The 26,837-nt window shown below is 43.7% G+C and overlaps 2 protein-coding genes across 3 annotated transcripts; one reads left to right on the top strand and one right to left on the bottom strand.

Moving 5' to 3' along the window:
* Positions 1-2,226: 2,226 nt before the first annotated feature.
* On the top strand, positions 2,227-6,412 carry LAMTOR3 (late endosomal/lysosomal adaptor, MAPK and MTOR activator 3). The gene is made up of 6 exons (XM_057386296.1): positions 2,227-2,282; positions 2,510-2,544; positions 3,183-3,241; positions 4,059-4,192; positions 5,239-5,302; positions 5,995-6,412. Exons 1-6 carry the CDS (start codon positions 2,274-2,276, stop codon positions 6,066-6,068), a joined length of 375 nt encoding a protein of 124 aa, XP_057242279.1. The 5' UTR covers positions 2,227-2,273; the 3' UTR covers positions 6,069-6,412.
* A 1,627-nt stretch (positions 6,413-8,039) lies between these two features.
* On the bottom strand, positions 8,040-26,793 carry DAPP1 (dual adaptor of phosphotyrosine and 3-phosphoinositides 1). 2 transcript variants are annotated; one of them, XM_057386293.1, is made up of 9 exons: positions 26,664-26,793; positions 20,466-20,588; positions 17,916-18,049; positions 14,124-14,254; positions 12,731-12,778; positions 12,443-12,505; positions 10,493-10,578; positions 9,900-9,987; positions 8,040-8,939 (listed from the first exon to the last, which is right to left on the bottom strand). In XM_057386293.1, the coding sequence occupies exons 1-9, from the start codon at positions 26,723-26,725 to the stop codon at positions 8,889-8,891; spliced, it is 786 nt and encodes a 261-aa protein (XP_057242276.1). In that variant the 5' UTR covers positions 26,726-26,793; the 3' UTR covers positions 8,040-8,888. The 2 variants fall into 2 exon arrangements, with proteins under 2 accessions (XP_057242276.1, XP_057242277.1); XM_057386294.1 differs by lacking the exon at positions 12,443-12,505.
* Between the last annotated feature and the right edge of the window lie 44 nt (positions 26,794-26,837).

Raw genomic sequence — 26,837 nt, 5'->3', positions numbered from 1 at the left:
AGCAGCTGCCAACTCCCGCAGCTGCCTCCTCCTGAGCCTCCTTTGCTCCAGCCTCAACACCCCCGGCTCCCTCAGCCGCTCCTCATCACACCTGTGCTCCACACCCTGCACAGCTCCATTGCCCAGCTCTGGACACGCCCCAGCMTTGGACTGTGCTCCCAAACCTGAGCCCAGCATTCCAGAGGCACCTCAGCAGYGCCAAATCGGGGACATTGGTCCAGGTCACAGAATCACAGAATATYSTGAGCTGGAAGGGATCCACAAGAATGCCGAAGTACCACCAAAACCTCTCACAGGGATGTTCAAATGTTGGAAGCACCAGAAGAAAGCAAGACATTTTTCATATCAGAGAATTAGGCAACAACAGAGACTTGCTCCACATTCTGGAGTGATACAGGCAGAGGAGGCAGGGGGCTCCAGAGGATACAGACCCCTTCTCGCAGAAGACTCCCCTCTTTGCCAAGCCCCTCAAGGTAATGGCAGTGGGGTGCAGGCTAGAAGGAGAGGAAGAAGAGTGAACACTCTCTTTTGCCACATCTTGTCAGCCTGCAAGCGGGTACAGGGCTGGCATTTCAGGAAAGCCTCCTCATCAGCGGCAGCTTTCCTGGGCAGGATCTCACTTTTCTCACTCTAGGAGCCTGAATGCAGTGCAACAGGGGGGTGCCCTAGAGAAAGCTTTTCTTCGAGAGATTATGCTTGGAGAATCTCTCTTTTGCCGCATCTTGCCAGCCTGAAAGCAGSAATAGGGCTGCCATTTCAGGAAAGCCATGTACACGGGTGAATGTGTTCTGAGCGAGAACTCGCTTTTCACACTCTTGGAGCCTGAGTGCAGACTAACAGGCACGTAGCGCAGAGAAAGTTTTTCTCCAAGAGATTCCCTCTGTGAACATTCTTTTTTTCGGCATCTTGCCAGTGATACATGTGGTTTATATCAAAGTGACGAGGTGCTTATGAGGCCTACTAATTGAAAACTTTCTATAGCTTTTTTTTATACATTATCAATATAAGAATGTAATAACTTTTTAACATATTATTAAAATACAATGTAACCACTTTCAATATTTATCAATTATAGCCTTTTTGTATATTGCTATGTGTTTTTAATAGTGTATTAGCAACATATAGTGTACCAGCTGGATTAGTACATAGATATGTGAAATCACCAAGGGGCATAAAGCAGAAAAAGTTCTGAAGAAAGTAGACAGGTAGATGCTATAAACAAGGAACAGTAGAGAGCACTAATGAGAACTTGACAGAGGCACAGGACAGTCAGCAAAATAATTGAAAATGGAGACTTGGAGGATAGGAAAAAAACATGAACATCACAACTGCGCATGCCCTGAAGAGGAAGTTTAAAAGTCCACCCTGATGAAGAGGATGGTATCTCATTAGGAGGAGACCTCCGCAACCACCGAATTGAGGATGATACATGCGCTGTGATATMATGTATTTCCGTGCCCGYGTATGGTGGTGGSCGTATGGGGGGCGTAGTGACAATGGTAATGTCACACCATGCTTACTGTRTAAATATGTGCTAATTTGAAGCAAAGGCAGGTGGGTTAGGAGGAGAAATCCCCCTCACCTCCAGCGCTGTAATAAACAAATACCCGCTCTATAGACACCGGTCTATGGAGTTTTATTTCTAGGCCTTTTTCCGGGCATCACCAGCCTGAAAGCGGGGACAAKGCTGGCAGTTCAGGAAAGCTTCCTAGTCAGGAGAAGCTTTTCTGGGCGAGATCTTGGTAGAAATAGGCAACACCGGAGGATTAAAACTGGCAGTGACTCTGCTCAGCACAAAAAGACGTTTCTCTTTTTGTGGTTGTTGTTCTTTTACCGAGAAGCTATTTTTTGTTTTGTGTTTGGTTTGTTTTGCTGCCGGGGCGGGGCGGGGTCGGCTGGGAAGCGGTTCCGGGGCCCGGAGGGCGGTGCCGTCGCTCATGTGACAGCGGCTCCGAGGGGAAGCGGCRGCAGCGGTGCCGTGCGGGGCGCGCCGGGGGCGCCGACAGGTACAGGGGCAGCGCACCCCCCTTCCGCGGCGCGGTGGTCTCGGCCCAACCGCGCTCCCTTCTCGGGGGGGCTGGGAGCGGCTGTACCACGGCAGCGGGCGGGGGGTGGCGGCCGGCCGGCGTCGGGGAGGGAGCGCGCCCTCCCTCCGGCCGCTCCCCTCCTCGGAGGCGGTGGCCGCGCCTGCGGTGACCRGGCGGCCTCCTCGTCTTGTCTCGCAGGCCCGCGGAGGTGGCGGCGGTGGCAGCAGCACCGGGCGGGCCCGAGCCATGGCCGACGTGAGTGCGGCTCCGCGGGACGGGCGGGACGCGGGCGGCGGCTTCTGGCGGGGGTGGGATCGGGGGATGCCGAGGTCGGGCCGGGTCCGTSCGAGCGGGCGGTGTTGAGGGCCAGACCCGTCCGGGCGGGCGGTGTTCGGGGCCGGGCCGGGCGGGGAGGGAGCTCCGGAGCTGCCCCGCCCGCTGCGAGCGGCCGTGAGTAACGCGCCGCCCGTCTCTGCCCGCAGGACCTGAAGCGGTTCCTGTACAAGAAGCTGCCGAGGTAACGCGGGGCCGTGCGGGGCGGGAGGGCAGGATCGTCCACTCYCAGCACCTTGTCATGGGCAGGGACAGACACCTCCCACTAGAGCCCCGTCCAGCCTGGCATTGAACATTTCCRGGGTTGGGTATCCAAACCTCCCTGGGCAACCTCTTCTCATCACCCTCACAGTAAAGAATTTATTCATAAAATGTAACCTAAAGTTCCCGGTTTTCAAATTGTACCCATTACTCCTTGTCCTGTCACTGCAGCTCCAGATGAAGAGTCCCTCTYCAGCTTCCCTGTAAACCTGCTTCAGATATTGGAAGGTTGCTATGAGTTTTCGACTCAATGTTCCCTTCTCCAGGCTACACAGCCCCAATTTCCTCAGCCTGTCTTCATAGGGGAAGTGCTCCAGCCCTCTTATCAACTTCATGGCTTCCTCAGGACTTGCTCCAGCAGTTCCATGTCCTTCCTATTATTGGGGCCACCAGACCTATACTACCTGTGCTAAACAGAATAAATACCAAATTARTGAAGGCATCCATTTTTTTTCTATGTTTTCCCCTTCCTTGCACATTTGTTCACACAAAAAAAAAGTCCTTTACTGCTAATTACTGTGTTTTTAAAATTATRTCTGTTCTTCCCTTTTTTTTCCCCAGTGTTGAAGGTCTTCATGCTATTGTAGTCTCAGATAGAGATGGTGTGCCTGTTATCAAAGGTAACTTCAGCTTCTTATGTGCCTGCAACTAAAATCCTGACTGAACAGCAGGGGGTGGAGAAATATAGAAAAATCTTCATGGTTATGCCAAATACCTGAACATCCCAACTGGTRGAATTAAATTGGACTTTTATTTAAAGTTCAGTAGTTGATTATATACCTCTTTAAATATATCCTTTTGTTTGTGCCCTYAGTAATTGTAGTCCATGGAMTTTTTCCGTGGCGATAGGGCTCAGAGTGCTGGAARGTCCTTGTATCTTCAAGTCCCTCRCAGGCTGATTGATACTAAGTAGTAGAGAGAGCTTGGCAGTGTTTTGTTGACCGGCTGTGCTCAGAAACAGTTGCATCCAGCTTTTACATACGTTTAGTTGGCTTTTTTTGGTACTGTAGTTTTTACTGCGAGTGCACTAGTTTAAGGATATGAAGATTCAAATACTGCAGGTTTCTTTTTTTCAATGCCCCTAAGTATTTAAATTCAGCAGAACTTGCACATCTTCACCTGTTTGCAGTCAAGTGACTGTGTGCCAGTRATCAGTCCCAAGGCTGGAATGGGTGCAGTCAGTGAGGGGCATGGAACCAAAAGCTGTGCATCCTAAAGGAAAAGACTGTTTCTTGGGTGTGCTAGGAAGGATGCTGCAGTAATGGGCTTTGACCATACATGGAGCATTAAATGATGCACTTCTCTCCTTGTGGGAGCACCTCAGATGTTTTGCATGTTCCCCAAMAGCAGATCTGCTTTTGGCAGAGTGCTGAGCTGGATAGGAGTTTAGGTGCAGAGATACCATGTAAAGGTAAGAATTTTTTTGTTTTGTTCTAGTTGCCAATGATAATGCTCCAGAACATGCACTGCGACCTGGGTTTCTGTCCACCTTTGCCCTYGCCACAGATCAGGGCAGTAAATTAGGACTCTCTAAAAACAAAAGTATCATCTGCTATTACAATACATACCAGGTAAGTGACCTCATTGTGTCTTGTCCTCAGTGACTTGAGCTGTTCCTACATTGTACTGAGCAAGGGAAACAGGGTTGTTTAAGCTCTGGTAGATTTTCACTTGGCTGCTATTGAAGTAATTGTAGTTTAAGCCAAATTTTCACACTCTTAATTAAAMTTCTCTTACATTTATCTAAGTTGGGATTTACTGGTTGGAAATGGGAAAGTTTTCTGAACAGGCAGTARTTGTGAATTTGCAGTAGGTGTTGCTCATACGGGCTTCTGAGTCTGTTATGAAGGGTTTATGTTCTCCTTTGTAAATGCTTGTTTATAATTAGTGACACCTAACATTAATTAAGCACATGCAGCCCACTTCATTGCCARTCTTGCTGCCAGTATGGCTTTGAGGTAAGAAAGCTGTGAAATACCACTCACATTTTTCWCAAACTGATTATTTCTGTCCAGAAGTCCATCACCTACGACATTTCTGCTCCTTCACAAGTTCTGCTGGTGCTGAGAGCTTTTTATTATGATTGCAGTAAACTGACCAGCTGTTTAGCCTACAGTGTGTCACACTTTGGAAAATAACCGGGTGATTGAGTTAGTTTGCACACATTAGTACATTGCTTGATTCTCTTGATGCTACCAGCTGACTGTTGTGCCCAAGATGTCAGTTCCCTGTTCATGGAAGAAGAGATACTTCTGTACAGGGAACAGTATTTTAAAGCAATGAACCTGCCTGCCCTCATGTTTGCTGTGGGGGGTATGGTCTTCATAGTGGACTCTGCAGGGTTTGCAGCTGGCTTAGGTTTTGTTCTGGTAGACAGCACATTGTAGAACGTGGAGGAGGAGGGAAATTTCAGGTTTTCCACGTGCAGCTTCCTGTACTGCAGTGTAAGTTCTGTTGGTGTTTATCACCACAAATCTTAAGAAATAGAAACACTGAAAAGTCATCTTCGGGGCTCTCGCTCCTGCTTCTCCATTAAACTGGGGAGGCTGCTTGTTTCAGAAAGGATTTGTGTATCAGAGCTCTGACATCCAACATGAGCACTGTTCTCTCCTTGCAGGTGGTGCAGTTCAATCGTTTACCTTTGGTAGTGAGTTTCATTGCTAGCAGCAATGCCAATACAGGTACGTCTTCACTTTTATTTTAAAGATTGCAGTATTTTAAGGCCTGAGTATTTTAATAATTGAAAATAAATTCCCTGAACTTACAAAGCTGYATTAACTTTGGTCCTGCTGCGAATTTTGTCAGCATATTGTGAAGGTGAGAAGGAAAAGGTGTGAGTAAAAATACACAGATTTTAGGTGGCTTGCTGACATAGTTACTCTTTTAGAAGCGTACTTCTCCCGTGATTGACCTCAGCCTTGCTGCACCAGCAGGTGTTGTGCTGTACAAACCAGCTGTTCAGTCTCCTTCTGTCAGTCAAGTTAACATTCTGCAAGAACATGTGCAGCTTTGTCTTCAGTTCTGTGGGGYGGGGAAATGCTTCAGCCAGACCTTGGCTTTGCTCATGATGGCATTGGCTAATGAATACAAGCAAAAGGAGTTTAACTCTGGCACAGCTTCTTGGGCCTCAGTAGCTCTGGGAAGCARCAAGGCAGTAGTGGGGGAGAGGTGTGCTGCCCTGTGTGCCCTTCTTAGTGTCAGGGGCTGTAGACACCCTGCCTTAGGGTGCTGCCCACTATTCACGGGAAATTGAGTGGCTCACATGAAACATTTCAGGCTTTGAAAGGAGGGGGAGGGGGCAGGGAGCTGTGGGCTTTGAGGGGAGGCTTCTCAGTGATRTTGTTTGATGGAATATTCTGTCCTCTCTTTTCAGGGTTGATTGTAAGTTTAGAGAAGGAGCTCACGCCCCTGTTTGAAGAACTGAGGCAGGTTGTTGAAGTTTCTTAACCTGATGGTATAGCCAGAATGCAGCATTCCTCTGCAGCCCAGTGGACAGAAAGATTCAATAATCGTCAGTCAAATAACAAATCTCRGAAGAAATACCACAGCTCCTTAGTATACTAAGTAAGAGTAAATTGTACATAGTACTGAATCTGAAATGATCTACTAGTGTGTTGTAGGTGGATGTTACTTTAGGCCATGCTTCTTGTATTGTGCAGTACTGGAGAGACCACCTAAATAGCTCCCATGGAGTTTAGCTCAGCCAGCTGAGCCAGGTCAGCGCGATGCCCTTGGCTCAGAGGAGCAACCCCAGATCTCGTGCTTTACAGGGAACCAGGCACATGGCAGGGTGTGTCAGCCTGCCACCACTAGGTGTGGGAAAGCAGATCAGGTGGAGTGAGCAGAGCATGGCTGGAGGCATTGCGAGTGTGTTAGCAGTGATGTATCTGTACAATCAATAAATATCCCAGCTTTCTTACRTGGGTGGTACTGTGGCAAGGGAGTGCTACTAATCTGGATTCTAGCTGTATCCTGCTTCCACTAGGAAGAAAGCTGTTTCTATGGAAGCTGTTGCTTTAGGGATTTTCATGATGCCTAGCTAAAAGCACCCAACAATGTCTCACTTCTTTATGGGTTTTTTTTTGTGTAATATGGTTGTGAAGATCTCATGTCTCATAGTCTTTGTGTGGGTTCATCACTGGTGTCACTCTCAGCTTATTTACCCTTAGGTTTTCTTAAATAAATATAAATAAAATACAGTATTTTTAAATGACAGAACCTGGTCTACTCTTCTGTTGAACTGTAATAATCCACAGCACATCTTCTTGTCTATAGAGAGAACAGGTCTCTTAATTTTTGTAAATGCACAAAATCTATTAATTTGCAGGCTAAAAACAAACCAGTGTGTCTCTCAGTTGGACAGTAAGGACACCGAGTGACACCGAGTCCCAGGGCAATGCCGAGATCCTATTGCTGGGGATCAATYCTGTGCTCTTAGCCCCACCCCACTGTTCCCTCCCGTGTCCCCTTGTGAGAAGTGCCAAGCATTGCAGGTCTGTGCCTCAGGCTGGGAAAGGGGATGCCATGGCCTCTTGTTCACACCTCACTGACCTGCATCAGGCAGGATGGGGGGGAACAGTGGTGCTGAAAATGACAACTGGGAGTTCTTGGCTCCAAAYGAGATTACAGCTTGTCAGTCAACCCTTCTCCATTTAAACAAAGGTGGAATAGTACTGCTGTTGCTGGGCATTTCAGAAGCAGCTGGGAAGYGTGTGTATTTCTGGCAAAATGTGTTTGTGTTCCAGCAAAGGCCTCCCCTTGCTGTTTGCTGCTGCACAACCCATCTGTCTGACCGCTTCCAAACGCCACCTGAGTGCTGTTTCTTTCACTGGCCTCRGTTTGTGAGACCATGAGTTGAACTTGTTTCCAATGCTTAGTGAAGCAGTGTGAAAAGGGGAAGGCTGCGTTTGTGGTTTCCCAAAAGCTCCATTTCCAAGCCATTTTCACACAACAGTGATGCTGTTGGAGAAYATTGTCTCTCTCTTCCCCTTATGCTGCCTCTTACTCACAAGAATKTAGCAAAGATTTTTAACTAAATGGGAGATGCCAGTTAGTTAAAGCTTCATTTGGGGAAAAAGGAGGACAAAGCTTGAACAATGCAATATAGAATTATAAAGACTTGTGGTAGTTTTATAGTGACATTTTATTCAGAAAACAGTCTGTATAAAAATATTTACAAATACTTTGAATTTCTAAGTTGAAATAAAATGCTATTCATATGTCCAAATCTAGATTTTCTTTCTTCCAGTGTGCTTTTGCCTTCCTCTTCTGCACTCTTCTCACAGTAAAGGCAGTTACCAAACACCTGCTGCMTGAGCAATACTAAACACAGGCTGCAGTGTTGCATAACAGGAGAGGTTTGCAGRTGCCATTTCAGCATAAATTCAATTGTTGTGCAGGGAGAGAGGGCCCTCCCCACCCTTTAAGGAGGCACAGGGTTGCTCAAAGGATCTTGCAGGTGCGTGAAGCTGGTCTTGAGTTTCTCCAGTGTGTCAAACTTTGCTTTCAAAATGTAACATCTATTTTGAGTATAGCATCAAAGTCCTGGGGTTCCACTTCTTGGCTCTGTAGTGAGCCACAGCAGGCTTAAATGTGTGTCCTTTGAGTGCCAGGAGGCAGCTACTGTTTCTCATAACGCTGGTTTGTACACAAATGTGTTCACATGTAGCCATCAGTGTGGTATAAAGCTAAACCATATAAAAAYATGTTTGACCAGAACCAAGTGTCACACACCCATCACTTTGACAAGGGCTTTGAAATACTCTCTGGATTGCAATAGAGGGACTATTTACAAAATAATTACTTGTGTCATTTTTCTTTTGGTTTAAAGTCTGAACAGGTAATAAAAACATATCTAATGTTTCCAGATATTACACTTTTTAAATAAAATGCTCCAGGTTACAGAATATGATACTTATGCTTCGTTGTGATGGAGCTTGCAATGAATTACTAAGAGCGCTCTGAATAGCCACAAAAGTTTTGAACAGTGGCCACTTCTGTGATTTGTTGGCAGGTGTTCAAATTAAGTGCATTACAGGCATACACCACACACATTCAAACCCACGCTCTGGTTTTGCAGCTGTCCCCACGCATGGGTCGGCAGCCCCAGARCAGCCAGAGCTGCAGGGATCCTGTGTGTGCAGAGCTGGGTGACACATCTGTGTGGGGCACAGACAGCAGTGGAGATGTGAAACTGCCCTCTGGTAAGCAACACCTTCCCCTTGGAGAGGCAATTCCTGCCAGCACAGCAGGAGTCCTGGCACACAGCTAGGAACTGAGGATGGTGTTGCGCTCCTCCAGCTGCTTCCGTATTTGTGACTGGAACAGAAAGACAGTCCATTACTGCTTGTCTGTGTGCATGTAGGTGTGGATGAGTACCAGCAACCCAATTCCTAGTATTTTTTAGGAAATACTGCTTTCAGGCCTTTAAACTGTGTTTTCATTCCTGCCTTCAATTCAGAATGTGCAGTCTGTGCTGATGATCCACATTGTTTATCAAGTACATTATGACATCCTTAGAGATGGAAGTAATTTTTTCTTACTACTGAGCATGCCTGTTAAAAGTGCATCCCAAACGCTGAAGTGGGTTTGCAAGCAGATAGGTTATACCCCTGTGCTTGCCACTGCTGAGGCCACACCTAGACTGCTGTGTCCAGTTCTGGGCCCCTCAATTCAGGATGGTGCCTGAGTGAGTCCAGAGAAGGGCAGTGGAGGGGAGGGGGCTGGAACATAAGTCCTATGAGGAACAGCTGATGATGCTGGGGGTGTTTAGCCTGGGGAAGAGGAGGCTCAGGGGTGACCTTACCATTCTCTGTAACTCCCTGAAAGGAGGCTGTAGCCAAGTGGGGGTTGGCCTCTTCTCCAGACAACCAGTGACAAAAGGAAAGAACATAGCACCAAGCTGTGGCCAGGGGAGGTTCTGACTGGACATCAGGAGAAAYGTCTTCACTGAAAGGGTTGTTATACCTTGGAATGGACTGCCCAGAGAGGTGGTGGAGCCACCATCCCTGGAGGTGTTTAAGAAAAGACTCGGAGCAACACTGGGAGTGTCATGGTATAGTTGGGAAGGTGGTGATCAGTCAAAGGTTGGACTTGATGACTTCAGAGGTCCTTTCCTACCTAAGTGATTCTGTGATTGTGTGAAAGTTGTGTATTCTAGCTGGCCTGGCAGTCCCTTTTTGCAGGTGCTGAGAGYAGGTGCTACAGCACTGGGGGTTTGTGATGGCAGCACCAGGGACTGCTGCCTGGGATGCCATGTGACAGCACACATCACCTTACCAGTTTCCATCGCAGTATTTTAATCCACTCGTCAGCTTCTATCCCAGTTTTTGCACACAGGTAGTATGTCCTCAGTGGGAACACTAAACTGTAAGTCAGTAAACAAAGCTCTTTTCAATTGCTAGAATAACTGGCAGTTCTTCCCAAGACTGAGCCCAGATGGCCTGTACCAACAGTTGCTTAGAGCAGGGCAGGGAGGGAGGTTAACCAAGAATAGGTGACAGTCATTTACAGCTCAGGGAGATGCTGCCCGAAGTCTACAAGGATAAAAGATCTACATTTGGCCACAGAAGAGGTTACCATGTGACCTGTAGGCACTGTCTGACCCCRAGATCCATAAGTCTAGGTGATGATTATACATGCTTACAGAATTAGAAATGCCCACTACACATAGGCCCACCTTTTGCCAGGAGTAATTTGGCAAAGCCATGCAGGACTGACAGAGATTGGCTGACAAAAACGGACTTGGGAGTTAGAGGATGAGCAGGGCCACAGCCACTGAGGGACCTTACAGAAGCACACAATGTTTACATTTCAAAATTTCCCTTCTATTTTGACCTTCCCARCAAGATGGAGAAAGTGCTGCAACTCACCAGAAACAATTCACTCTTTCCTGAGAATAGTCAAATTGCACAGCTGAGCATTCCGTTAAGTCAAGTGCTCGAATTGGTTCCGTGGCCTTGAAGAAAAAATGTTTTTAAAATGGGGACAACATGAAAACAGAAGATAAGGCTATCTCAGTTCATCTTCAGTGCATGTAGACATTTACAGGCACCTTTGCAGGTTTTTCCAGGCACAGCTACAATAGCTGTAACCCTATAAACCCAAACTGGCCAGCATAACATCATGCTATTATGATATATCCGGACTGAGTTCAATATGAAAAACCCAGGACAAGGCACATCTGGACAAGCAACAGAGAAGATCCCTACTGCAGGAATGTTTGAGCTACTRGGGACTGCTGAGGGTTTGGCTGATGCCTCATGATGTAACTGAGAGAGCAGCAAATCTGGTATTGCTTTCAGCTAAGGTTTAGTGAGACAAAGGCATGGGTATAGGYCTTACCAGACTTAGGCAGCTGTTGGAGATTTAATTAATTCCTAGGTGCCTTGAAAGGATGAAGCTGGGCAAGGAGAAATGTAGAAGCAAAGCCAAAGGAGTGTTTGCAGCAGAAGTCATAGGTTTGGCTGCCTGAGAAGTATGTGTGCATATGCTTTTTTTTTTTTTTAAAGTTTCTTTGGACAAGCTCAGGATCAGGGATACAGACTGGGTATAACAGCAACCCATTTCCTGCAGGAGTTTCATTCTCCCTAGGTGTGAGAGTTCTTCCTTCATTTTTTTCAGCCTCACACTGTTAAGAGCTCAGAAGAGGCAGCTTAATTGCTTTCTGCTCAAACACCCTTAGCTGTTTCCATGGTCCTTCATCAGGTGTATGGAGGTGTCTGCTGCTTTCTCATCTTTCCTTAAAATGCTACCCCAGGGGCAGCACCTGTAGGTACCTGAAACCCCACAGCAACTGGAGTGCTAGAATTGCTATGAGATCCCAGAGGTGCTGCCTGGAAGGAGGTCATACTCCTGACAAAGACACCTTCTTGCTTGGTAAGTCACTAATGGAGTCCTGCTCTTTGAAATGCTGTCCTGCATACTTAATTCAACTTGTCTTGAACTGAGATGAAAACTGATGGAAAGCCCTGCAAAAACCTAACTGTTTAGAAATGGTAATGTTTGGTGAGAGAAGGCAGTTGTGTCTGCTSTTCTGTAAAAATCTGTTAGAAGCTTGAAACAGGGCTTGGCAGAAGTGCAAAGGTGAATACTTTGGCTGTGTTCATGAAAAAAATCAAATAGAGGCATTGTAAGGGCAAAGAAACTCTAGAGGTGCTTCTTATCTTTCCTTGGATTAAGACAGAAATGGAGCAGCAACTGTAAGGACACTGTTTTACCAGATGCTGCAGGTTAATCTTTGTCAGAAGGAATTTTTAAATGAATGGTTTTCTGTGTATCTTGTGAGACCACTTGAAATAAAAGGATGAAATCAAAGAATGCAARGGATACTACCAGTATTTCTAGAACTATTTTAGCAGCACACTCTCTTAGRTTGTGTCTAAGCTACCAAGGAAGGTTGTGTTGTGCTGGTAGCTTAAAATCCACTTAATAAAGCAACCCAAAAATGTTTTCTAGGCCAGGCTGGACAGGGCTTTGAGCAACCTGGTCTAGTGGAAGGTGTTGTTGCCCGTGATGGAGGGTTTGGAAGGAGGTGATCTTTGAGGGCCTTCCACCCCGAACTATTCCATGATTCTGTATAAAAAAGCCCTGTAAACTCTACCCAGTAGCTAAGACTGGCAGAGCACAGTAAATGTTTTCCAGCTGTAAAATTCACTTTCTCTTGTTGAAGTCATCATCAAAACTGACTTTACTTGAAAGTTTTGACCCTTCTGGGAAGGGTCAAAGACCATATGGGAAGCTTTAGCTTGGGAAGCCAGAGATACAAGGAGGCTGCAGCTGCCTGTGTGGATGTTTAAACAGTAGAACTGTTTGCTACTTACTGTCTGGTCTTTGAAATACTTAAGTTCATTCCTATGCAGTGTAAACCACCTTGTCTTCCAGTTCTGAAAGATCAAGAACAGATGGTAACTGTCTTGGAGAGTTTAGTCTGGTGCTTCTCAGGAAAGCAAAACTTGCAAAGCTGTTGGCTTGCTCTGGTTTACAGTTGTGCTTTGTTTTTGCTCAAAACACAAACTGTTCCTCTCTGCAGGGAAATGAAGGTGGAGCAATTTCAGCTCCACATTGCCTTTAGCTTCTGTGGGTGGAAGCAACAAGTAGGTTTTCCTTACCTTGACTATTTTGCCTTGTTTTATTAAATATCCTTCTTTGGTGCCAAGCTGTGAAGTAACAAGCAAAGTGATTTGCGTTAGAGGCYGAGCTCTGCTTCTATTTCCCACATCTCCCTCTTTGCCTACATCAGGACAATGGATCACAACCTGTTCTTTGGGAAACTCCCCACTGCCCTGTCCTCACTCCAGTTCTCCCCTCAGATGGCTGGAATCACCTCTAGGGTAAACATRAACCTGTGCTGGCTCTGAAGGCAACCTCCTGTGCCTCCCTCTGAGCTTCTGGCCTGCACCTTCTCAACCAAACACAGCAGAACAGCTGAACTTACACTTTGTAACCCTTTATACACTTTACAACCCTTATTGTATTTAGTAAAGTTGGATGGTTGCCTCAGTGCCTGTTGTGACCATGGGGTTTAACTGGGATAATGGAATTATCCCCAGAAAATGCTCCTCAAATGCAAACAGGGGGAAGAACTGTTTTACTGAGCCATTCTCTTCTCTCAAACAAGCCCATGTTTGAGAGGACAAGCCTGTTACATTCAATGAGCTTTTTTGAAAAATTTGGGTTTGAACTGTTTCTCTAACAGGAGGAGTGACACTTGGACCTTATGACTTCTCAGATACTGAAACTTTATGTAGGGACCTGGCTGTGAGACTGCAGACCACTGAAAATCAATATCTTGCCAAGTTACCACTTGTTCTTGAAAAAATATTATCTTTTTATGTAGGAGTCAAACTTCTTTGGATGTTAAAGTGTAACTCAGCAATGAAGAGCTGGTTGTGAGACATGTCAGAAGCGGCTCTTGTAGCAACTTCATTAACCCATATTAACACAACTCTTCCTCTTTTTCCTCAAAAATATAATATATAATTAAAAGACTTTCCTCTCWGTTCTGAGCAAACTGTTTTGGGGAAACCACCTGTCTCAGATAYGAGTTACAAGAGATTTAGAGCCTCTAATTACTGTCCAAGTGAGTCTCAGATGTCAGAATGTGTGGCCCAAATGTATATGATGATTWTTTTCTGTGTGTGTTTGTTTTTTTGKTTTTTTTATTTCATGATAATGTTACTGTTAAGACAGCATTCTAAAAGGAAGAGAACAGGAGAATGAAAATCTTTCAYATATTCTTTCTTTGGCTGGTCAGACTCATCTCGGTCAGCTGCAGACAATGTTTTCCCRGGGACAGCATTAAAGTGACAACAATTATAAAAACCTTTATTTGTCATGAGACTGCACTGAGCAGGTATGTATTTGTTTTGCCTTGTTTAGTAAAGGCTTCCTGTATTTACAAACCCATAAAAGGGATTAATTACCAGTCTTACTCCATAGCTCCCTCCAGCAATCATGCTAAACTTGGGCCAGAAGCACCCCTCCCACCAGAMCACAACTTACTGAGGGAGCATTTGGGACAAGGTGGCTTTCTGTCCTTCCTGTCTGCATTGCAGTGTGAACTCGGACAGACTCATAAATGGAAGGTTCTTCCACTTGCCGTGGGTAAGGATGCTTCAATACAATTAAAGTTCCTGGAGAGAAAACAGCAGGARTAAGTCATCCAGAAAGACCACCTTAGATGACAACTTTTCAGTAGCTACCTCTCTGAGAAATGGTTAACTTTACCTTTTCCTAAAATTAAAAATGCAAATGTGAAAGCTGTAAATATATGGTACCTTATCAAAACCTTTAGACTTGCAAATTCTTGCAGGGAATCTCTTGACTCAATAAATTCCCTTCCTGCACAAGAGGCTGGCTGAAGGGGTAAGCAGGATGCTAAACTAGATAGGAGGCCATAACAGTCACTGGGTTTGCCAGCATCCCACTAGCTGGTGCTTAAATCACTTAATCTGTCAGAGCTTTGGACACAGCCTTCCTACAGTAAACCCACACTACCATTGCCTTCAACTGTTCTTACCACAGCTCTTTCCAGTTAAATATTTTCATTACAGTCATTCTTTTCTTCTCCAAATAAGGTCATGCTTATTGCATGTTCCCTGAAAAAATCCTGCATTCTCACTAGTGAATCTATTGCACTTTTCAAAATAGTGAAGAACTTCATTAAAATACTAACTGCTCTGCCATCTAACTCCATTCTTTAAAGATAATGTCACAGCACACCAAATGCTGCTCCATTTGCATTTTATGTTGATATTGCAGCTCTTAAAGCGGGAGGGGGATGCTAGAATTGGTAACAACTTGAACTTGAAACCTACAGATGTACGAGTAATTTCAAAGTATTTTGTAATGGGAAGGGCTAAAAGGGGAAGTGGAAAAGTTGTATTTGAAATAACCTGCTGAAATCTGTTTGCAAGAACAGGGAGTGTATGCAAATAGGACCTAATCAACCTGCCATAGGTGGAAAGTCAAAACTGGTTTATTTCTCTCTGGYCTTGCAGAAAAATAATGCTTTCCCATTTAAAATAAAATTGAGAACAGCTCCATATCACCACTCTACAGAAACTACTCCTCAGCTATTGCAGAGACAATCAGAATTGCAATCTCAATTGCAGAGAATCAGAATACCATCATCTGTATACCATGGATAAAAGGCCCCATTGCAGAACTGGAAGGACTTAGTTAACTTTTTATACAATATTTGTTGAACTAGTAAGTTCTCTGTGGGGTTTTTCTTCCTCCATAAACACACTTGTACAGAATAATCTGGTAATTATACACAAGATCTAGTAAAAGCTGAACTGTAGCAAGATTATTCTGCCATGCAAGACATTTTGCCATCTCTGCATCTGCTGATGCTTGATCTTGACTCCAATGGGCTCCCACCCCATTTTTGACAAAAGATTGTAACAACCCAGGAGAACTTTGGCACCTGTATCTGAAGGAACATTGTCTGAGTGTTAACTCTTGTCTTCCTCTCTACTGTCTTCCATGGTATAGTAAGGTGGAAGGTTTCCTGATACAGTTAATTTTTTTTTTGTTTAAAAATTCTGTAGGACATCTGACCTAAAGGTCAGATCCAGCAGATTATGATTAGGAAATCTTAAGRTGACAAATGATGATCCTGTCCACAGAGATCAGCTAAAACCAATGTCTAGCTTACTAATGTCTGAAATACRTGCACTGAAGGTGTGAGGAATAGGGAATTGCAAGTTTTATGTCATCTGAAATCTTTACAGAGCTAGGCCTGTGSGTGCATGCCTGACTTCACAGGAAAAATAGCTTACTGGCACAGAGGATACACATAAGAGTTCTGCCACTCTCAAAAGCAATTTAACAAGAAAATGTTTTGAAAGATACAAGTGCCATACTGAGTGTACAACTGCATTTTTCTTGKGAGAAGAAACTGGCAAAGCAGCCCTTGAATTTAATGTTTGCATTAGCAGAGGGMTGGTGCATGTTTAGTGTGTGACATATGTTGTCGGTTAAAGTTTCTCCTTTTATTTCCTTACTTAGAGAATTTTCTTTCCCATTTTTATTGCTGAAATACACTGACAAATCATTCTTTTGATGGCTAGGCGAATAGAGAAGACAAAAGAAAGTGCTAGGCCCTGAGTAGAGTCGAAAAGTGTCCTCAGACACTCCTCCTAGCTAACAGGATTTTTTTCCCCTCTCTTGGAAGAGAGGGAAGTTCTCGCGGGAGCTTTTGGGCTCGGGGAGTCCTGTGTGTGTGTGTGTGTCTGTGTGTGAGGTGGGCAATAGCTTCACTTCCTGCCCTGCTTGACTTAAGAGAGGACGACAGACCTGCTACCTGCGAGAAAGAACTCACCTGCTGCTACAAAACCCAGCGTCCTATCATCAGTTCCTATTTACTACACTGTAATCTTCTGCCCCCGTGCCKTGCCGGGGACCCCTGGGATTCCAGCTACCGTGATCGAGTTCTACTGMATCCCRTCTACAGMCGCAAAATTCTACTCATCTTTTTACCCATCTAACCGTTCTAAAGTTTCTTTCTATCCAGAAGAAGCACCAAAATCAGCACTTTCCCCTGTAAGTTTGTAGAAAACCTTTTCTCCATCCATCTCCGCCGGTTTGTGCCCATCCTTAACCACGTAAAAAATCTGAAACTAATGGGACCCGCGCCACAGCGCCTCCTGCAGCCGCCGGGGAATCATCGCACCCGCCCTGCCCGGCAACTAAAACCATAACTGCACCAAAGGAGAGAGTGTGTCTATGTGCAAAATTGTCACTGAGTTTATAGCTAAGTTAGTTGTTACTATCATTATTGTTACTTATTTCACCTTGTTATACATATTAGTAAAAACTGCTATTCCCTTTTACCTATAGTACCTAAAAGCCCATAATTTTCAAAGCCATAATAATTTTAGAAAAAGTCATATCCACCACTCCAAAAAAAAATACCCTTCCTTCATTAACAAACACCKATATTTCAAACCAAGACAACATGTTAGTTATTTCATGTGCCAGCTATCATTAAACTGGTCTCTTGCATACATAATTAGTACCACTCTGAGCTATTTGCATACACTCRCCACAGAGGATACTGAAGTTTCTGCCACTAACTTGTACTGACAGCTCTTCAACTCTTACACTTGCAGCTAAATATAAAACTGACATTATTATGACAAAACCCATGTTGTTTCTTCAGGGATTCTAGTCTGGTGGTGTTCAGTTCACTTGTAGGAATCAAGTTTAATGTTTTGATCCTTAATTCAGGCAGCACATTGGTTGTTAAACAAACCTGTGCTTTTCTCTCTCCTCTTAAAAGGAAGACAAATCACTTGTGGCGGCAGATGGCATCAGCAGAGCTGKTTAAAAACACATTCCCTACAGGTAAGAGGAGCATAACAGAACTCCTTCCTTGGAGTTAACTRACTGTTTCAAGTGGATTTTCCATTTATTCTTTTGTGGAGGGGTTTCAAATTCATGGATTAATATTTACTTCGTCACTAACATGCTTTGGTTTTGCCATTTTTGAGAATATTCTAATTCTCCCAGTATTTTGAATTGCTTTCTTCTCTGAGAAATCAAAAGGAGCTAATATTCCTTGTTAGAAAAAGTCCAATATGCTTATGTGAGGTTTATCTACAAAGAACTTGAAAGATTTTTTGAAGTGGAATTTTTTTAGACACCTGAGGTTAACACAAATGTGAATTTATGAAGAGGAACACTAGCAGTAGATCTATTTGCTAACACATCAGAAGCTGCTTTTAGTTAGATCTTTGCTAAAGCATGACTATAAATGTGTTCTACACAGAATATGGCTCTCCTTACCTGTTTCACTTCCGATTAAAGGCTGGTTTGCAAAATGCATGACCAATTCCTTCAAGCTAGAAAATTCATTAAATCCAAATTTGAATGAAGTTCCCGTATTTTCAATATGGAAGTGCTTCACAGAATCTTTTCCCCTAAAATAAAAAAGGAACTGTTGTCAAGGCATGAATGCCAAAGGCATTTGGCACGTACAATCCTTAAATAGCAGCTTTCACTACAGGGACTCTGACCCAGACCRATCACTGTCCTAGCAGTATTACAACTACTATTACTGTCCCTCACTAATACTCAACAAATGAGAATCAATTTTAATTGCTCCTTTACTGATAAGAGATGTTGAAAGCCTAGAAAGGCCAAGTTGGTTAATTTAACCCTTGCATCAGCAAAAAGACTCACAAAAGATATTTCAAGAGATTCTGCCTAAATAGGATGATATCCCTTCACCTACTGGACTTTGGTCTTGTTGGTGCACTTGGCATCTTACTTTTCAGGTAGCATCCCAATCTCACTGCAAATGCCTTCTGTTTCCTTTTGGCATCCAAACAGGAATTTAATAACCTAGTTTTAAATACCTAGGGCTTTAGAATTGGTTTGCTTTGTCTCTGTACTTGGATGACTGGTTCCACTAGGATGAGCACTGACAAACACAAACCAGGGTCCTTGTTCTGTAAGGGAAGTAACARCTTTTGTTTATGAAACCTGACTGCATTTAGAGAAGTGTGTAAGACCTCACTTCCTGGATGGGCAATTATTTTAACTTCAAAAGACAGTGAAGCACATCTTGCAAGTCTCCAGTGAAAAAGTTACTTTTGTTCACATTACTAGCATCCAAAATAGCTCAGAGTGAACTTTGTCTGAGGAAAAGCTTATATAGCAACCATACCGAAAATATGGTGAAGAAAGGGAATTATAGGGTCTAWTTCTTTGCTTATTGCCACTTCCACAGAAGATTATGATTTCAAACAGGTATTTAAGCATTTCTCTTTGACCAGTACTCATGATATGGTAGAAGATGCCTCTATGGGCCTCCCACATCTTGTGCTACAGTGAGCTGGGGCACAAGAAGCCAAGTGCAAGTGCTCCACAGCAAGAAAGAACTGCGACAGTGACAGGGTTTCCCATCTTTTTGTTTCATTTCTCAAGACARTGTTGCAATGGGAGCAAATTCTACTCTGCTTCCTTCTTCCTTTTCAAACTGGCTGAGGTAGCTGGGGGAGGGGATTTTGGACAATATGTGATCTCTCTTCCTACAGCTGTCAATAAAAACCTCAAGGGATGTCTAAGCATTTTTTCCTTATGAAACCCTAAACTATAACTGAAATTCCTTGTGAGGCTGAGGCAGAAAGTAAAATAAAARCTACAAAGACATTTTAGGACAGAAGGAAAACAACAACTAGAATTACTAAAGTTATCCTTTCTACAGAAACATAGTAGAACAAAACTGAATAACTTATTCTCAAATTAAGTTTTAATATTAATAAAAAAMATAAAAATAAACAAACAGTAGAAAAATTGTAAAACATTTTAAAATCAAAATCAGTWGTCAAAGGAGCTGTACCACCAGAAATAACAGAAACTAACAGAACAGAAGATCAAACTTCAGACTGGGCTATTCAGTTGTTATGGTAATGCATTAATGCTCACTAMATGAAGAACTGAACAAGAGATTGGAATGGGCTTGAAATAGCCCTTTCTAGGTCTTCTAAGGCTAGAATCTGTTAAAGCAGCAAATTTATTTTTATTGATGCTTTTTCTATTGAAAAAAATATTTACATTCTGTTTTATTCCAGTAAGTTTTTTCCTGAATGCCCTTTAAAACTACCTTCAAGATACATCTATATATATATATATATAAATTGTCTGAGGTAGTTATGTCAAATAATGCCTAGTTACATTTTAAAGTAACAAAAATATTAACAGCAAAACAATGATGCATTTAAAGTTACTTTTTTTAAGGAAAGCTATTACTTATAAATGGCACTATTCTTTTTCCTCAACACTTGCCCCCAGTTCWGTCTCTGAATACTCATTTTGTAACATAACCTTCAGGTCTGTTGGGAATTCCCAAAAATTATTCTTGTATAAATGGCTGCCTATAGTGGTAATAATTTCAATAGGCACACTTTTTCCTAGATCTTCTGTCAGAAATGGGTGGAACACCTCATTGTASCCTTTTCTGGGGAATAGGGTAATGTGCAAATTGCACTTTCCTCACTTCCCAAGCAACTGCGATTCCAAATTGTTAACAGTTCCTGGTACTGAATTTGCACAAAGTCCCAATCTCAGGGGCATGTGTTGTGCTCCTGTCAGGGGTGAAAATAAGCAGCAGCAGTACACAGATCAAAGCAACTTTAAGAAGTTACTGTGATTCAGCTGAGTTACGGCCATGAATCGTTGACAGGCCCAAAATGTCACTTAGTGGAATTATACCAGTAGGAATACATTTCAAGTTTAAGTCCTAGGGAAAAAAAAAAAAAAAAAAACAACCTGGGACATTCAAACATGGAAGTAAGTGCAGCATTAGATTAGTTCACTCTGTCCACACTGTACCTGACAGAGAGAGAGTACAAGTCTTCCCTTTCATTACTCTTCCTCAGAAGATAGCTCCCATCCTGCCCGTTGGAGAGCAGCAGCGCTTCTGCTGCGTGCCGCGTGAGATTGTCGTGGTACCACCTGGGGARACACAAGAGGTTAAAGCATCCTTCACTTGGCTCTTCACTGACAGCTGCTGCTTTTTGGAGCAGGGCTAGAAAAAGCAATGTTAGCTGCAGTCCTTCCTCTATAATTTTGAGTTGCCACCCTTCTCACAGGCACTCACAGTTCATATAGATTTTTGTCCCCTGCAGTGGCTTCCTCTCAACATCTTTTGTTAATGCAAGGTTGTGTACAAACAGCTGTTTTGCTGAAGTTTAAAAAGCCCTGCAAATTCTACTTGCATGAGCAACAAATTACCCAGGTCTGTGCTGATAACGTGAAAGCAATTGGGGGGGGTATACAGAATCCTTTGTCTATTTTCAGAAGCTGTATTTCCTGGCACATGTATAATCTTTGGTGCACTTCCTCTTCTGGGCAAACAGGCAGCACTTAAATTCCTATAAACTCTGTATTTCCCTCAATACATCTTCATTACCAAGGTCTGCAATTAAGCATGCTTGCCTAAGATCAGAATTAGAGATCAAAATTAACTGACAGAATTTCAGTGAAAAGTAAGATAGATATCTTGTTGTTGCCGCCATTTGGCCACACATGGTCTAAGCAACAAAGAAAAGCATCTAAACACTTTTTCAATTTATCTTCAGTGCAAATTAACTTCATTGTTGCATGAAAAATTTTGCAAGCAATTCACAGGAAAAAATCCTGCAAGAAAGTCCAGAAATGTGATTAATGGTTTCCACTCAGAATGTTCCACAATGGAAAAACACTCAGTTTTTTACAACAGAGATCCCATTGGGAATGAACCTGAGACTGAACCCAAAAAGATGAAGCTATGAAAGGTTGGAGTTGCAATCCTGATACCTATCGTTGTGGTATCAACGATAGCTACGCAAAACACACACATGAGCCTTTGGTGCAGAAGAAGGGAGGGACACTACACCCAAGGCTCTGCAGGGAGCAAGTTTCCCTTGTCTGCRTGTGGAGTGGTGCCAGGTTGCTTCTCCCTTCCTTTAAACTGGGTGTGCCTGTAGCATTGGGATCAAAGCTTGTATCACCCTGCAGCCAAAGAAAAAGTTTCACTGAAAGCAGAAGAGTCACCGCAGCACTTTCCAGAATTTGCATCACAGCAGTCTTCGAATGAAACCAGTTGCAATTGTATACTCTTTCTCCTTAGCTGTTCATCCCAAGTTTCCACCAAACTTGGCAACTCACACAAAGTTTTAACTCTGAATTTGGCTGGCTGCCTATTTGAAAGGCCAGCTGGCTGATAAATTKCTTTATGAGAGATTGCAGACAGTTAACCCAGAGGAAGACAAGATCCATGTGAAACTCGATACAGGCAGGGTATTGCTGCTTTGGCTCTAGAATGTGGTCCAACTACACAGTAGAATAAAATAATGAATATTTAAAGATCAAAGTGTCATCCTCTGGAACACCTGTTAGCCAAAATCYGCTTTGGGATTAACTGCCCGAGTAAGGAACAGCCAAAGGTCAGATCTGTCCTGATCTGGGGAGGATGGTATCAGCACAGCCAGACCTGCAGGTGTTTTAGGTGGGATTTAGGAACACTATTTTGCTCACTTTGGTGTAAAAAAGCAGATGTTGAGAAAAATCTGTGAGCAGTCATTGTCATGAAAGAGCCGAATTCAATTTGAGGTTACTCATAGCTGYGCTGGTTACCTCATGTCCAAAAAAATGGCCTTTTACTAAAATTTTAGAAGAGAAGTCACTTAAGTTTAAAAAATACTGTGCTCAAATCCACTCTCTTTTTACACATAAAAGGCCAGTGACTAGTGAAATGTTACTACTATGCAAAAAAATAGATAAACCAACCAAAAACCAACAACAAAACCCTTAACTGGRAAAATAATGTTGTTTRAAAGYRCAATTTTAAAACTTTGCTGACAAGRCTRTACTAGCTTCTTGCCTAAATAYGCTGTCTCAGACAAAAATCCCTCAAATATTACTGTGTTACTCTTGTTCCGCTCAAAATATGGAAGTGGATGTGAGACAGTAATGCAGATCTTTGTGCCAAAGGGACTGTTATACATAGTTTGGGTTTTTTTCCTCTTCCTGATTCTGACAAATGGCTCAATCAGGTTACTTCRATGTTCCACTGTGAAAATGGTCACACAAACTTTGTTCCAAATGCATAAACGCAGCTAAAATTTTTAAATGCTGTGGAAAATTTAGAATTTGCACCACAGACCACCAGGAAGGTAAACACATACAGACCTATGCCGGTATAGTTGGATAGAGTTAGAAACTGTGCATGTTTGGCTTGCTTTTGTGAAGAAGGCAATTCAAAGTTCTTTCTGTGAAGCAAGAAGGAGATTCTTGGTGCTCAGCTGGGTGAGCTCTCTGCTCTCTTCCCAGAAGCTCCCTCCCCTAGTGTAGAAGGTGTGATATTGCTGGTGCTCCGTGGTGGGTGACTTTCCCCAGGGAAAGTACTTTGGCTCTCTGAGATGCAGGAGCCAAGCAGAAACATTTGCAAATTTAATTCAGGTCTTGTCCACCTCTGAAAGGTAACAGCGATCCGTATTAGTGGGAAGATGGACCAGATGTGCTCCCAGTAGGTCTTCAGTTCAATATTACTCATAGCAGTTGTTTACCCTGGKTTGGTTAGTTGGATTTTTTGTTTGTTTCCAGGGTTTTGTTTTCTTTTCTTTTCTTTTCTTTTGTGGTGGTAAATGTTGCCAATCTCTGTGCTTTTTAGTGATTTTTTTAATATTAAAAATACCTCCTATCACAGGGAGGTGGATTTGCCAGCACTTTGAAACTATATTCTAGTCTCAAAGACATATTCCCACTCTGAGGTTAAAGCAGGGATACACGGTACTGTTCAGTGGAGTGCATGGGAAAGCACTGACTTATCTCCTCCAGCTGGATGCAATGCCCTTCACAYGCCTGTACTCCAAAAATGACGACAAAACTGACTCACTAGTTCTCTATTTTTGGCACTCTGTATTTYAGCAACTTCCAGGTCTTAACTGTCAAGATTAATTCTTTAATTTTTGGATTTTTAATTTTTTTTTTAATATCAAACCCTAGAAGCATTGCCCATCTGAAAATTACAAAAGGATTCTCTGTACCTCACATCACTAAAAGTGAAGTTTTGGCAATGTTTTAAATGGTGTGTGAGTAGACAGAGCTCTAGAGAATCTACAGGAGGACAAGAATGCTACGACAAAAGTTACAGGTGGCAGGCAACCAAATTTGTTATTTACTAGACATCCTTTCAATGTGTTACACTGAAACACTTAATCGTCCACCTATGTAAAGTACTTCCTTGGAATACAAGGATGACATTGTATGGGAAAAATAATTTTAAAATAGAAATAACAGGAAATAACATCAGTGTATCCAGTCTTCTAACTGTAGACTTTCACTAGCTCAGCTTCTGCTTTTCACTTCTATTTTGTCTCCCCCTTCTTTCCATTGCATTCATTCGGATTTTCTCATTCTGCCTACTTTCTAGTTGCTTTATTTTTTTGCTTGCTTAAATTAGAAAACAGATGAAGAAAAAGATTCTTATGACCATTTACTCYGTTTCAGTCTAACATGTTTCTCAATTCCTCAATTTTATTATCACCTAATCTAGACCTGTGGCCTGATTTCTCTTCTGTTACTAAATGTAAGCATTAATTGTATTGTTCAGTCTTACAAATATCATCTGTCGTTGTACTGTCAAACCTGGGGAAGCATAAAAGCTCTGCTACAAGGGGYGACAAAGAAAGCTCGGACTGTAGAAGGGAGAAAGGGTACAAAAATTTGTTTCCTTTTGTCCCATGCCTTTCACTTCCAACAGACAAATAGAGTCACCCAAAGTATGCTGTATTGGGATGGAAACTGTGCTAGCAGACCAGGCTGTAATTACTCGGATGACGAGATATTCCACATTCTCATCTCTTGCGCAAATAACGTGAACTGCCACGCGGAATTCCCCAAACTCACCCTGTACGTGAGCAGCCACAGGAGTCTCACACTGCAGAGCTTTCAGCTCTAACAGCAATAAAGGCAATTARAAAATGGATTGACTCCCCAGAAATAACCAAAGAGGCCTTCAAAGAATAATTCCATTTTCAGTTTCCTTTTCCTTTAAACCAAGGCGCTTATGTCTCTTGGCAAACTTCAGTGTTCCCTTTTACACTTTTTCATAGATTTAGGGACAAAGTTAATGGGTGAGGCAACAAGTTTTGAACAGCATGTTTGTGTTTTGACCTTCCTTTCCATTAAGYATTAGGTCCACCTATATACACACCAATACAATGGAGCTGACTGTAATCTGAATTTTCACTACATTGCTGACCACGTTCATTCTGCTGAGCAGCTAGCCTCATAAACCACAAGCATACCCTGGTACTCAGCCTCTTAAAAGTAAAGCCCTTCCCATTTCACACTTCTTTAAACCTTATCCAACTTCTTTGATTTTCGCACCAGAAAGCAGAAGCTTTAAAATAAACTGCTTCAAAATCCCCCTGCCAAAGGTATGTGAATGTCAAAGCTGCTCCTGGTTTGAATGACCATTGTCTCTGTTGGACACATTACTCCTCACCAGAACTGGGTCTCAGTTGTGCTAGACACTGCATCAGCTGTCAGGGGAGTTCTGCACTGTGAGAGCATGGRACTAAGTGTAGGGTGAAAAACCTTTGTGATGACTGAGGATTTCATTTTACAGTCTAAAAAGTGACACACCTACTTGTCACAGCTGAAAAAGTATTTACATTAAGAGATCTTTCAGGTTATGCAACAAGAATGTTTGCTCTGTAAAGGCTTCTTTTTCATCTTAAAAATAAAAAAACAAAACAAAAAAGTGGCTTTAGTAGTAGATGAAAAGAAAGGGCCTTGTTTAATAATTTTGAAGGGACTGTTTGCCTGGCACTGCCTATTCAACTTTAACGCATKTAACTCAACACACTTCCCTGCAGGAGATGCTTAGTATTCTGTGGAAGCGTGAAAAGTCTAAGTTTTCCATTGAACGGAAAGTAAAATAAAGAAGATACACCTTTACAAAGGTTACATATTTGTAGCCTTCTCACTTGTGCTCTTTTCTTCCGATGGATTTCACATTAAGTACCACATCAAGCTGCTTTTCTACAAGACCATCCATGAGGATGAACTCCTTGCCAGACMATGAGGCTGTTTATAGGTACAATGAGTTTGTCCTAATCCACAAGTACTCGGGAAGCAAAACATCTTCACTTTTTTCATCAATTCTTTTCGAATGCAGAGGTGACACCAGAGCCTTTTTGCTTTGTCAGAATCATCACTGACTTTTCTCTGCTTTGCTGCCCCTGATCCCACCTGTGTGACTCCTGCAGCCCGTGTTTCTTCTTGTCCACGGCAACGCTGCCGGTGACAAAGTGACCCAAACCTTCCTCCTGGAAAAGCCAGCACTGACTGGCAGGCAAAATGGGCGCGTCACAYCAGACAGGGRACGGAGGTTGTTGCAACYTTCACATCAGACAGGGRAYGGAGGTTGTTGCAACCTTCAGCCTTCCTTTTTGCTCCTGGGGTTTTGCTTTTCGGCAAGCGCGAAGACCTGGTAGCGGCTGTGAATTGTCCGCTCCCTCCTAGAGACCCAGGATTTGGGAATCCTGCTGCCTCCCGGGGCCCAGCAAGGACAGCAGCTCTCCGGTCCAGGGTCCAGACCGAGCTATAAGCAGACAGCTGCAGGGATGCCACAGGGAGGACAGGGATCTGAGCACAAGCTTTAAGTTTGGTGCTCCCTGGAAACAAAGGGGAATGACACGGTACAAGGGCTCTATCCGATGGCGACGGCTTCACGCTGCACCCCCAGCCACCAACATTCCGCTACATCCGACACGAGTCTCTGCACTCTCGTTTTTCTAYTATTTCTTTCTCCCGGCCACCTGTGGCCTTTCCCCCTGCCACAGGGACGAGGCGCTGCGCCCTCTGAGGGGCGGCCGCGCTCAGACAGACCCCGCGCCACCCCATCCCTCACTCCATCACCGATATCCAGCCGCGGGACGCAGCAGCTCCCCACCGCCAGCCCCCGCCGGGTGATCCGGCACCCCAGGGCGGGCTCCTGAGGGCGGTCCCCAGGGTGCGGGCCCCCCGAGCGCCGCTTACCCGAGCGCCGCCAGCTCCCGGTCCAGCGGCGCGGCGGGACTCGGCTCCCGGCGCTGGGCCATGGTCCGCGGCTGCTGCACCGCCTCCGCGGGGCGCTGAGGAAGTGCGGCCCGGCACCTCTCCGGGCAGGGCCCATCCCCTCCCGGCCCGGCCCATCCCCTCCCGGCCCGGCCC

The sequence above is a fragment of the Malurus melanocephalus genome, unplaced genomic scaffold, assembly GCF_030028575.1.
Source record: "Malurus melanocephalus ecotype Western Australia unplaced genomic scaffold, MMel_1.1 scaffold_950, whole genome shotgun sequence".
Lineage (NCBI taxonomy): Eukaryota > Metazoa > Chordata > Aves > Passeriformes > Maluridae > Malurus > Malurus melanocephalus.
This window is presented reverse-complemented; position numbering and strand designations above follow the sequence as displayed.